General features: G+C 35.4%; 1 protein-coding gene across 1 annotated transcript in view; it reads right to left on the bottom strand.

Annotated features, from left to right (window-relative positions):
• Positions 1 to 7,102, bottom strand: part of LOC116301158 (sodium channel protein 1 brain) — a 44,538-nt gene extending 37,436 nt beyond the window's left edge. Inside the window, exon 1 of the mRNA XM_089037343.1 lies at positions 6,121 to 7,102. Within this exon, the coding sequence (XP_088893469.1) occupies positions 6,121 to 6,594 (474 nt within the window). The 5' untranslated portion in view covers positions 6,595 to 7,102. The remainder of the gene's footprint in view (positions 1 to 6,120) is intronic.
• Positions 7,103 to 13,290: the final 6,188 nt, after the last annotated feature.

Here is a 13,290-nt window from a genome sequence, read left to right as displayed (position 1 = left end):
GACAGCCAATCAAATATATACAGACTGACAAATAGACACGAAAACGTGTGCGTGGGCACTGAGCCTACTCCCGAGATGACGTCACTAAGTTTCTCGACCCAGATCCCTCACTTGCTCGGTTTTATTTGGCGTGCACGTTGACATGCTACCGCAAGAAACATTACTTTAAAGTTTTAATTTTTGAAGAGCCATTTATAGGCGAATTAACTATTCAACTTTTATATTGAGTGACTACGAAATAGGCCCTTTGCAGCAATCACGTGCTGATCAATTCACTGACAGCAAATGAATGAACATTTTGATTCCCAAGGGTGAAATTTACTGGACTGCAAACAAACTTTCTACAACCTGTTTCGAGAGATCGTAATAAAACTGCATTTCGTAACACACTGGATACACATGTTTTCATTCAGTTCTTTACAAGTAGCTAAAAAGAATCACCAATTTAATATAAAAACAAAAATTTTGCAGTCCAGTACAGACACGTGACCGTTAACTGCAAAGGGCCTATAAACACACATAAAGCTATCGGAGCGGCACCATTCATCGATTTGTGACCATAAAATATCTTATGGATGCACTGGACAACCTAACGATAGCCTGTTCATCTGATATCGACCATCTTGATCAGAAGCGCCCACATATAGTGGCTATTATTAAGGAATTATTATTTATTGAGTTTCCAGAATATAACTAAGTTATCCGTCAACGGAAATAATTTGATCACATTCTATGAAATTTTCGTTACAGCCATTCTCAATCACACGAGCCACTCTAGCGATTGTTTCTGTCGAGACAAAGAAATTTTTGGTGGATGTCAATCAAGACGTTTCCATGACATTCTATAAGCATGTGCCCTTATAGCTTTGTGTTTTCTGACAATGTTATGGAAACTTGTGATTGACGTCCAACAAAACCTTCTTCGTCGCGACAGAAAAAATCGCTAGAAGGCGCGTGATTGAGAATGGCTGTAAATTTACCGCATCTCATGTAAGTGTTCAAAGAAAAAAGCTCGCTAATTAACACCCATTACGACCGATATCGCAGGTTCAAGTATTGATCAGGTATGGGAGTAGCGTCATATCCGCCATGTTGGTTAATAAAGCATGACTGATATAGCAAAATCTTTGTATGACGTCACGGCCGCCATGTTGGTTAACAAAACTGCGAACAATTAACACTAAGCATGACTGATATCGCAAAGTAAAATATCAGTCTCTACATGACGTCACTGTGACGGCCGCCATGTTGATAGATAAAACTCCTAACAACAAGACCAATTAACGCTAACCATGACTGATCCCACAGAGCCAAATATCATCACCCTTCGTATGACGTCACGCCCGCCATATTAATGATGGTAAAATTGAAGCTCTAAAGGTTTTTGTAATTTTTTTAAAAAAAATTAACTCGTTATTTTTGATAGATAACTGATAGACAAATATGAAAAACGCGATATTACCTTGGATATGAAAATAAATTATAGAATTACAATGCATTGGTTGCCAAGACTAGACTGAACGAGTCAGCGGTTGTGTGCACTGAGGGCTGACCCGACTTGCCGACTATTCTTGATTTTCATTCGAAATGGCGGTCATGTTGGAGTACATAAAAATATATAGAAGCTTACGATATATAACTCTGGGCCCGTTTGTACGAAGGGTGGATAGCGCTATCCGACGGATAAATCCTTATCCAGTGGATAAATCCTTATCCAGTGGATAAATCAATGCTGTTATCCAATAAATTTATCCAGTGAATAAGGTTTATTCGTCGGATAGCGCTATTCACCCTTCGTGAAACCGGGCCCTGAATATGAAGACTGTGCACCAACATGGCCACCATGACGTCACGTAAAAATGCCGAAATCAGTTAAAATAGTGTACAGCTTATTTCCTGGAGTCAAATATTTTTCGTCTTAGTTCATTAACAATATCTAAAATGTACATTTAAAGCTTTTCTAGTGTTGGTAATCAGGGCTGAAAATGTGTACGAAAAAATGCGAATGCGTCAAATCATCCAAGAAAACAAACATGGCGGACGGAAAAAAAGAACGCGAAGTGATCGGCGTTTTCATTCATCTTTTAAAACTTTTTAAATCTATTATTCAAAATAAGGCTTAAAATTCGCGTTCTCGAATGATGGACTTGACTTTGATCTGTTTATTTTATTGTAATGAAATTTCAAGGATTTGCAGCATTAATTATACGTGAAAAAAGATGTAATTGTTTAGTCTGTGAAATGAATTTTTTATTAGAAGCGCACAAAAATACTGCTATGTTAATGTATATTTATCTATTGAATATAAGATTAATATAAAAGAAAAAATTTACAGGAAAAGTTCGCAATGGCGAATAGCAGGAAAATAAATATTCCTTTTTGGTTGCCTAAGCAACGCCACTAAACGTTTCATCATTTATATTTTTCTTTAAACTGTGCACAAATAAACCGGATTCCTTTTTGCAAGACTCGGTCAAAATATCGAAATATTTAATATTTCAGGCTTCATTGTTCTAATGAAGAAATATTTTTTAGAATTGTTCTTTGTTTTTTTTTTAAGTTCACATATTTAGGAAAGCGGAAAGAGAGAGCGGAAAGCCGCGCAAAAAAGGAAAATAAAAGAAAAGGAAAAAACAAAATGGAGAGAATGAAAAAGAGCTGACAAATGAATATATCTGAACATTGCCTTGTTGTTTTAATTTTCAAATTCAGAAAATTAGGAAAAAAAAAAAAAAAAAAAAGCAAAAATAAGACAAAAATAAAACAAAAAGCGGAGCAAAGAAAAACGTAATGAAATCAGAAGAAAAAAGCGACATCATCATATACGATGTTCTCTTCCTTGTGAAACAAAACACTAATCATGGTCTGAAAATCAATCCATCTGGAGACGGTGAAAAAGGATCATTGACCTAGCCGTTTTATTGTTCATACAAGGCGCCAAGCTTATATCACGGTCAATATAACAAATGTAGGGGTCTTTAATCATACTGTACATATACTGTCTAGTATTGGCTTTTCAAGTCGACTGATAACTTGCTTGATGATTTTGTAGCTTAGAGGCCTTGAGAAGGCATCTTTATTGATGTTATCAGAATAAATGTTTATCAGCAGTTTTGATATTATACTTATAGCTTAATTCAAATTTAGATTTGAACAGGAATGAAATAATGAAAAGAATAAATGGAAGGAAAAGAAAAGAATAAAGAAAGAAATTTCACTTAAAAAGAAAGAACACAGACTACGAAAAGCTTTAAACTGTTCGTTTGTGTAGAAACCTGTTTCTAGGACGAGATAAAATAGCAGATCTGTAGATTCTACTGGAGGTAAACAGACAATAAATAAGCAAACGAACGAACAAAAGAAAGAAAGGACGAACGAAATAACGAAAGAAAAAAGTGAAAGAAGAAAGAAGGAATGAATGAATGAAAGAGAGAAATAGGAAGGAAGCAATAATAAAAGAAGTGATAAGGAAGAAGATTTCTATGCTTCGTTGTAACATTAGGCTCAATTTCTATTAACATCAATTACCATTTTTCCCCTATTTTGCTCAATGCTCTTAACAGATGCATTAGATCTTTACTTATATTAATCCAGGTTCTCAAAAGTCTTAAGCCCGCTTCTCAGTGAGGCCATCTAGATTACATACGGTTTTTACATGTAAGAATGCTCGCGGTATTGCTCTCGGCTATCAATCATAAGAGACCCCTCTTCGCTACTTCACAGGCGATCGATGTTTTTATCCCTCGCGTAATTTCATTCACTGCTGTTATGGTTTTTAATATTATATCTTGTCACATTTTCCTTATTGAGACGTGATACTGAGTTTGGAAGGCGAATTCTTACAGGCTTTTCTAACGAATGTATATACTTTGGTTTTCTTGAATAAAAATAAAAATATATGCGCATAAGTCAATAGGGGAAGATTCGGAATTACAGACTCATTGTTTGAGCGGAAGTCAAGAATCGTAGACTGTCAAACTTGTTGGTTTCGATGTTTGCTTTTACTTACGTCGAATTGCATTGAAAAACATTGCCAAAAAAACAACAACATTGCAATCATAATATCCTCTAGAACTCAACAGTACGCTGAGAATTTAGACTAACTTTAGTCAAGAAGGATTTTAAAGGATAGATTTTATAATTTTCAATGGTCCTAGAACAGAGCTGTGAAAATTAGATAAGTAGCTGGCAAATTACACGTGATATAAGCCTAAAGTGACCACCAATATTAGTAATTTTGGAAATGACTTAAAGTATACATGGTTCATATTCGTTTAATTTATCACATTTGGTGAGCTTCTGGCTTAGAATTATTGAGCAAATAAAATTCTCATGGCGTCTTTAGTTTCAGTCGGTAATTAAACTACGCAAAATTTTGAATAAGAATTGTAAAGATGCTTCGTAAAAACTGAAACGTCTTTAATGAAATTTCCTCAAAGGATCTTCAGCATCATTAGGCAAGACGTGGTCCATGGTGCAATTAAGCAAGTAGTATATTTTTAGGCTAGTTTTTTTTACCTCCAAATTTAATTCAAATTTAAGACAATTTCGTGTGTATATTTTAGTGTGTTTCTAAGTTCGGCTACAACTCGCTATGAAATATATAAAAATTACCAAACTGTCATGGAATTAAATTAACGTATTTCCTCACATTGTTGGCAAAAAAAAAAAAAAAAAAAAAAAAAAAAAAAAAAAAAAAGAAAGAAAAAAATTATATGACTAAGGTTTTTTGATGACGGAAATAAACTATGATGATATCTAATGATCTTTAATAAACCTTTTTTTCGATTTCCTCATCCCCCCCCCCCCACCACCCCCGTGGACCTCATCCCCCCCCCCCCCCCCCCCCCGTGGACATGAATCAATGTTCCAAATTGAGGCAATGTAGAATGAATTTTAAAATATTGCCTTCAACCTCGATTTGAAGCTGCTATACTAACGGAATAAATTTTGAAAAGATGCAATTTGTGTAGGAATAAACTATCAAAAATAAAAACGTTGAAAAATTCCAAAAAACTATCTTAGACAAACAAAAACAGTTATAAATAAATAAATATTTGGAAAAGAAAAAAACTGAGTAAGTTCAAGAATCAATTAAGTATAATCTCTGAAGAATAAAATATATCTGGAAAAAGAAATATCTACATTAATACATTTTGTTAAATTTTTATTCTTAAATACACGATATTCTGCGATTCTTATGATATACCCTTGAACTCAACTTCTAAGTTTTCCTACTAACTCAGCAAATCATAAGACGTTCAATATAAATTTACATTTAAACAGAGGCAGTCAGTTTTACTGAAAACGGCCCAGAAATATATGTTTTGTTTTTTTTTCTGCGTCACTTTTAGGTTAAAATTTTTTTCGAGTGCAACCTGTTAATTGGTGGTCGAACAATGCAAATTTGAACCCCCGATGCCAAACAAGCTAGACATCAAACTGTATTGATTAATATTAAGGCCGACTAACTCCTGAAATATTTACAAGTACATATGACGACGACCATACGAATCGACTGTAATATAGTTATCTGGTTTGAATTTTTGTCGTATTTTAATATCTAACTAGCGACCAGTTTCCATGATCTGTACGAAGTATATATACGCAACATCGTGTCATTCACTTCATATTTGTAATACTTTGACGTTCTGGCGTAACGGTTGAGGGCTGAAGTTGACAGAGTTTAAACCGAAACGTGAATTCGTTTTCACGCGCGATCCCTTTCATCACAAATTACATTAAGGGATGACAACAGAACGAGCCAAAGTGCTATGCGTTATTAAGTTAAAACACCGCAGGCGAACTTACTAGCTTCCATGCAAAGGCTTAAAAAATCCTACTGTCCAAAACAGTTGTTACTTTTTAAAGTAAAGATTAATTTATGCAAGGAAAAAGAACAATGACGAACGATAATTTATAGATAAAACTGAGCTCATGTGAAATATTTTTTTAGGATTCAATATCGAAGGTTGATAAAAAAATCGGGTCGGTAACCTTTTTTCAGATATGTATCGCAACACGGAATTAGCAAGTGCGTAAGTGCTGAAAGGTTTTACAAATTACATACATGTACTTTGAAAGGAAGAGCTCATAAACAATAAACACAAATACACTCACCTCACATTCGACGCTCTCTATCTGTTGCTCAACACTTTGAACTGCATTCGAAGCAAACTCTGATCCTACTCCCAATGCTGTTGTACTTGTTCTCAGGACAGTGGTAGCGCCTAAGACTATTGGAGTACCTTTGACTCTGTTGCCTCCAGCAGCTGGTGACTGAGGCGCGCTCTGGCAAGTGTCATCCACATTTGCTACTGATCCGTCGCTATTTGCCTCGCGTCCTAGACAACTTGATGCCGAACTTCGTAAACTTGGGTTATTAGAGCCCACATGGAGCCAATTTTCTAGGTTTTCCTGTCTTCCAGGGCTTGAGTTAAGAGAATTTAATGAAACTGTTGGGTAAAGCGATGGTAGTTTAACTGGCCGACATGGTGGATTTCGGACTGGGTTTAAAGCGGATTCTCTATTGATTTGCCTGCGATTTTCATCCTGAGGTCTTGACTTCAATGCAGGATTCAAGCGCAAAAACATAACGTTAGATAGCCAGTTACAGCTCCTAAAACACCGGTACACACTCCTTAGTTATGGTCAAAAAAGAGTCTGTTTTGGCCTGAAAAGATACATCTTTCATTCATATCACATCACGCTATCCTTGTTGCTCGAAGAAACTTGAAAACACATCCATGATGAACCAGTGTACAGTCGCTTTCCAGACGGGTTTGAATTATAAAGGAAATAAAAATAGATTGTTGCCTTCTCCTACTCGTAAAGTCCCAAACGATCAATAATTCAGCTCTTTACCGTCGAATTAAAGCCACGGGAATGAAAATAAAAGATATATCAACATGGGAATAGACGAAAAACTGCAATACTACTAGAAGGAAAAACCTTTCAATGTGGCTTATGAAAGAATGAATATATCGAAACCAAATAAATCAGACGATTTTTTTCAAAAAGCCATTTTGGTGAAGAATTGAGTGATTCGTTAGTTGAGAAGAGACGGTATTGATGGTTGTCCCGAGCGACTGAAACATCGATTGCCGGACAGGTGGACGTGCGGGCAAACGTTGGACGAAAGAAAAACTATGTAAATTTTATTCGAATCATAAATGCAATAATCTATTTCTGACAAGATGACATTTCTCGATTAGAGACCTCATTGGTTTCTAAGTAAGGATGGTAACCAAAAGCTAACTTAACTAACATAACAAAGTCAAGTAAATAAGACATTTACAAAAATAAGCTCAAACATTCTTTTTTTGTCGGTTTAAAAAAACCCATATATTTGGCATATGAAGCTTTATGAAGATATTTCTCTCAATGTCCTGGCGCGATAAGGATATCACACTGTTCGTTTATCAATGCGTATCCAAAGAAAAGCCAGCACTGCTCTCAACCGATAAAATAAGGGGGAAATTTGAACATTAAATTATTCAAAATCGATTCATCGTTTGCCTAAACAGCAATAATTTGTCCATGAGAGAGGCCAACGACGTACTCTGTCTCTGTTTTATCGATATTAGCACTCATGCGCACTTGTTTCTCTGAGGTGATAATGAAATAAATTCACTAAGACATTCAAGTAAGCTTATTTCGATTAAGAACAGGCCAATGATATCATAGGCTACGTTATCTTGCTTGTAATGTTGGCTTCAAGACTAATTTTTTTTGGCCGCGTATTGGGAATATTTTGAGCGTTGCGGTCTTTGGAAGATGACGAGTCACGAATTAAGGCTGGAGAAAAGAAAAGAGGTGTGTATCGGTTGAGTACGAAGGTTTTTCGTGATTCGATAAAGCACCAAGTACCAGAAAGCCGACGAGTTTGGGATTTTGGAAATTTAATAAAAATAGGATATGTGTCAAAGATTCTTATCACATGAAAATTCAATTTAGGTCATTTTTACGAAAAGATTAGCCACAGTTTTTTTTACAAGTCACAATGAAAAGTGCGAAAAAAAGGCAAACAAAACAACCATGACGTCTTCTCTTCCCTTTCAGTTTACAAATACCTTTCCTTAAGACTATCCATGTGAAATATCTAATTGCTAAAACCATTGTAAACCCTCACTTAGAACGGCACTGTTATGTCATTTGTAAGATAAAGCATCTGGTTGATCAAATACAAGTTCTCAGAACCTCGCCTCGGGATCATTCAGACACAGCAGAACATTCCTTAGATATTCACTAATAATTGTTTCCAATTTGACCCACTGTAACAAACACACACTACCTTTAACTGTTAAATATTCTATGTATGCGACTTTCAACTCACTTGGTGAGAAGCTTTTTCAGGTAACAACCTTCGACGGTTGCCAGGGGGAAAAAACCTCTTTCAATCGTGCTTGCGTTTTTTATTTGTGTAGAGTTTATATGTGAATTTACTTCGAACACAGACTTAAAATAAGTGCCTTTTGCTTGACAGCTCGTAAATGATAAGTAAACGGATTTTGGAGAGATCGTTCAACGCTCTAAAATCAGCACTTTGACAATAAGCTTTTATCATGTGGTTCCAAAACTCACAGAGAACAGAATCACAACTACCATAGTTGGAAAGAGCATGTTAAAATAAGTGAACTGTGAAGTTTGAAGAAAGTAAGTTCCAAGTCGTGAAGATTTGAATAATCGAAAATCGAAATTGCGTATAAAAACGTTCGTTGGTGGTCAAGAGTTACCTATGAACAAAAGTTCACGCTTTTCAAAAATCATATCGCGAGTTTTTAACTCATTTCCTTTAGACTTTACCACTTTACTAATTCTTTCATGCTCTTTCCAGTAATGGTGATAATTGATGGTTTTCACGGCGGCCATGTTGGAGGAACTTAACAAAAGAATTGTCAATGAATTCTTTTGTTATATCCTCCAACATGGCCGCCGTGTCTTTTGTTATTTAATTCTCTTGGGACGAATGGTTGAAAACCATCAATTCTTCTGGTTTATTAATTTAAAGATACTCGATGGAATCTCATTGTTATGAGACTCAAAGTACGTGCAGTATACTTTGAGCATAACTGATCAGTTGAAAGTGTTACTAAATTCAGTGTAGTCGAGAGGCCGGAAATTGCACTGGTAAAGCTATATGTAAGAAAGAATAGCCTTTCACAGAGAAGCATGACAAATAATCGTTAGACGGAAATCACCAGAGAAAATACGTAAGCTTAATAGATGCATTAGCCTAGGGAGGGAATATGATAAAATTAAAGAAACCTTGATGTGTGTAACCTATTGTTTGTTACAATTAGCGTGGCGTTGTCTAGTAGCGTATAAATATTAAAAGGAAAAACGAAAAGAATGATTAATGGATTCATAGACACGATGAGGCATAATATTAACAAGAAAAACTAATGGAAAAACAAAAGAAAAAAATATTTAAAAACATAAAAAGTATAAGTCAAAAGAACAGATATGAAATTTTATTTAGACAAATATAATCAAGCTTCAAAATTCTAGAAACATCCAAGAAATCCGATTATCCCAATTGATAAAATTAAATATTGCGAATTAGCACGGAAAATCTTGTTTCTTTCAGTAACCATAGCAATGCCAGCTGATAAAAACCCCGTTCATTTTGTTCATGTAACCCTTCACGAAAAAAATCCTTTTTGAGGAATAAATGAATTTTATAGCTGGTACATTCGAAGAATGTCTTGTTATTCTGGGATTGTAGCACCGATGAAAACTGAACTTGCATCCAATAATTGTAATAATTTTATTTAAAATATGCAAATGAGACAGGTATGTGATACTTCATCACCATGGAAACGCAATAATGCCAATAATGTCATTAAGGATGTTAAACGTGAAAGCTATTTTTATTTTTTGGTAAGAGGGACCTTTATTTTATAGCCTGTTTATCTACAGAAGGTAATTCAGTGTTTATTTGGTCTATTGACGAAGCGCTTTTTGGGAAAAGTTGCGCGAAACGTTTTTAGCACCGACTTTTTCGTTACTTTTCACTCCGTCTCTTTGTATTAATAATATTTTACTCTTATTCGAGGTCAATTCTCCGTTACACCCACTACCGCTACGTTCAATATTTACAACACTCAACTCACACGTTGATTTTTAACAGAGGGAAGAAAACCGGAGAAAAAAAATTTCGAAGCAAGGGAGAGTTTTTTAAGGTGCGCGGCGCAGGTGCAAAATCTAATAAAATTTCGATTATTGGGCTGCCTGTGTGTAGTCCTCTGATCCAAACTCAGCGCTATCCTTGCAAAACAAATACGATTCTAAGACCACCTCTTTTGCAAAGTTTGAAAATAGATTTTTTTCAACCAAGTGTGTTGTGGTCAAACAAAGCAATCTCATTTTCGCCATATAATGACAAGTTTGACACGTGAATCAGAGCAATCAAGAAAACAATTGTGTGTATAGTCAATAAATGGCGGGGAAGGACGGTGATAGTGTCAATATAACAGAAGGGTGCCAAGCTAATCATATGGTATCATTTGGATATAAGGTCAAGGAGTTTTCTCATGTTTAGAAATTTCTCTTGTTTGAAAAAGTAATGGAAATAAAACGAAACAAAACGAAACAACAAAAACAAAATAAATAAACTGCAACGGATTTTCTTATAAAAAATATTCACTGGGATTTTCCTCTCCAGCTGAGTTGAATTTTGAGGAGGACGAACCGGAGAATTCGAAGCAAAAGAACAAACAAACCTCGAAACACAGGAGAGAACCAACGAAAAACTCCACTTACATACGACACCGAGCACGGGGATCAAAGCCGGATGCTTCCCTCCCCTCCCCTACCAAATATCTCCTCAGTTGCGGACATCACTAGAATGATTTTACTTCGCCCGTGAAGGAATAGTCAACGTAATACATAGTACTACACACGAATTCCATTATTTTCTTTTCTTTTACTTGGACTGTTAGTCACTATATATTTATACATGTTACACATGTTAGTCACTAATCAAAATGGTACACGCGTCTACTGGACAATCAAAAAGAAAAGGGGGGAGGGGGATGGAATACCTCTATCCGAAACTCGTACCAATAGTTTTCCAACCGAAAGAAATTTCCGGTTTTTCTGGATAAATGTTAAGCGCCCCAGAATGCACCATATTAAGAGATCATCACGCCCAAACATTTTCGTCTTTCGTCTCTGATATGTTTTGAATTATTCGACTATACGTGGTATTTATTTTTAATAAGTAAATCTGCTTTTTGAAGATACTAATAAACCTACATGTTTACGTGAAACGAAAATTTTTGTAGGAGAAAATAGGATTTCCATAAAGTAATCAATCGGAATAGATGGTTCAGACCCCTGACTGCCTGTTTGATTTTAATCTGTTTGTAAAGAAAAAAAGATTAAAAAAGAGTGATTGAGGCAGCATGAAGCAAAGTTAATGCCTTTTGGCAAGAAAACTAGATGATGGATATAAGCTTCGAGAACGTTCTTTTCCCTCATCAATATTGTTTTGAAAAATATTGCAAGCAACGATGCTCAATAGGGGTCCAAGGGCAATACATTTATTCCAAGCACTTTGGGAAACGAATAAATCGACGAAAGAATACAAGAACACGTGAATGAGTTAAGAAAAAAGAAAGAGAAATAAGAATAAGAATTAGTAATGAAGAAATGAAAACTCAACGGACGAAAAATAGAAAAATCGAATCAAAAAGATGACCAAAAGATAAACCTATGGGACAGATAAAGTAATAAATGAAGCAATAAACGGATGTTACCGAGATTTTATCTAGGCTGCAATATTTATTTTTCTGTTCACTGTAAGAGGGTGAACTTGGAAAAGAACACTCCGCAACAGATGCAGAAAATTTGTGAATCCGCTTTTAAAGAATAATATTTACATATTGAAATAATAAAGGCATCGATTTTAAAAACGATTCGGTTTGTTGACAAAGCTAATATCAAATAATGTCTAAAGGAACCGAAAAAATTAAATTGATAAAAGGAGAACATCTATCTAAACAGCTGGGCAACGAAGCAAGTGGTCACAATCAGATAAAAATGAGTAAAATTTGATGACAGAAACGGAAAGAAAAAATAAGACAGATGGAAAAAAAATGAAAAGGAGGACAGACAGGGTGAAAGAAAAGAAGAAAAAGAAGGAAGTGAGAAAAAAAGGAAAAGAAAATAAGAAATGCAAAAAGGAAGAAGGAGAAGAGAAAAAAAAGAAACGAAGAAGGAGTAATAAAGGGAAAAAGTTACAGAAAGGAAAGATAACTTTAAAGGAAGTAAAACAGAAAGAAGGTAGGAAAGAAAGTAGAGCATAAAGTCGATTTGAATCAAAGTGGCTAACACCACTAGAAAAAACAAAAGTATGCCACGAGGATACCAAGCAATTTAACTAAAGGACAGGAAGGTAAACTAAGAAATGTGGAGAAGTGAAAGCCAGCTTAACACGACGAACAAAATTTAAACAAAGCGAGGGAAAACCTCAAAACAACCGTTCGTCCACGGGACGATTTGATCTCTGCGCGTTTAATTGAATCTATCTCTGGCGATGCCCGCACTTGTTGATTGAATTTGCTAATGTAGATTATTAAATAGCGATAAGGCACACGCGTTAATTAAACACGTAATATATTAGCACTGTTGCTGGAGGCGGACCTTTATTAACCCAATAAAGATTGTCCTTAATGACGTCATTTTTGAACGAGGGCCCACCAGAGGAACACACGGAGCCCACTATGATTAAATTTATTTGAATTTTCAATGACAAAAATGGACGGTAATTTCATGAGATCTCGTATCTCGCATCTAGTAAATGTTTCCTACGTTTAAAGAAGAAGAAAACGTTCTCAAAACCTTGAAACTCTAAAAGAAAAACAAAGAAACAAAAAAAAAAAACAAAAAGCATTAAAGGATTATTATTTTCAGTTAACGAGAGCGCTGGACACAACCGCTCACTATCTATGTCGATCTTATTCTCAGAGAGATCACGAATTCGCTGTAGGAAACTGATATTTGGCTCTCTTTCTGAGCATATCGTCGCGATCCAATTTGGGCTAAGTACATCATTTCGCAAAGCTACTACACACAAACCGCACACACACCACACACGATGTCAGAATCAAGACTGAAAAGAAAAAAAAGAAAAGGTTAAGACATTTGTAAAAGCGCACGACACAATGAAGGTGGTTTCCATACACCAAAAATAAGTCTTTTTGAAATGTTTTGGTAAACTTGTTGACAGCTTTGCGTCCCAAGAATGTCGAATGTGGGAAACTTGCGGGCGCTGAGTTTACGTCA

This window comes from Actinia tenebrosa, unplaced genomic scaffold, assembly GCF_029948245.1.
Source record: "Actinia tenebrosa isolate PJP-AT-01 unplaced genomic scaffold, QUT_ActTen_1.0 PGA_scaffold0__85_contigs__length_37466705, whole genome shotgun sequence".
NCBI lineage: Eukaryota > Metazoa > Cnidaria > Anthozoa > Actiniaria > Actiniidae > Actinia > Actinia tenebrosa.
Note: the sequence above shows the minus strand (reverse complement) of the source record. Positions and strands in the feature narration are given on the sequence as shown.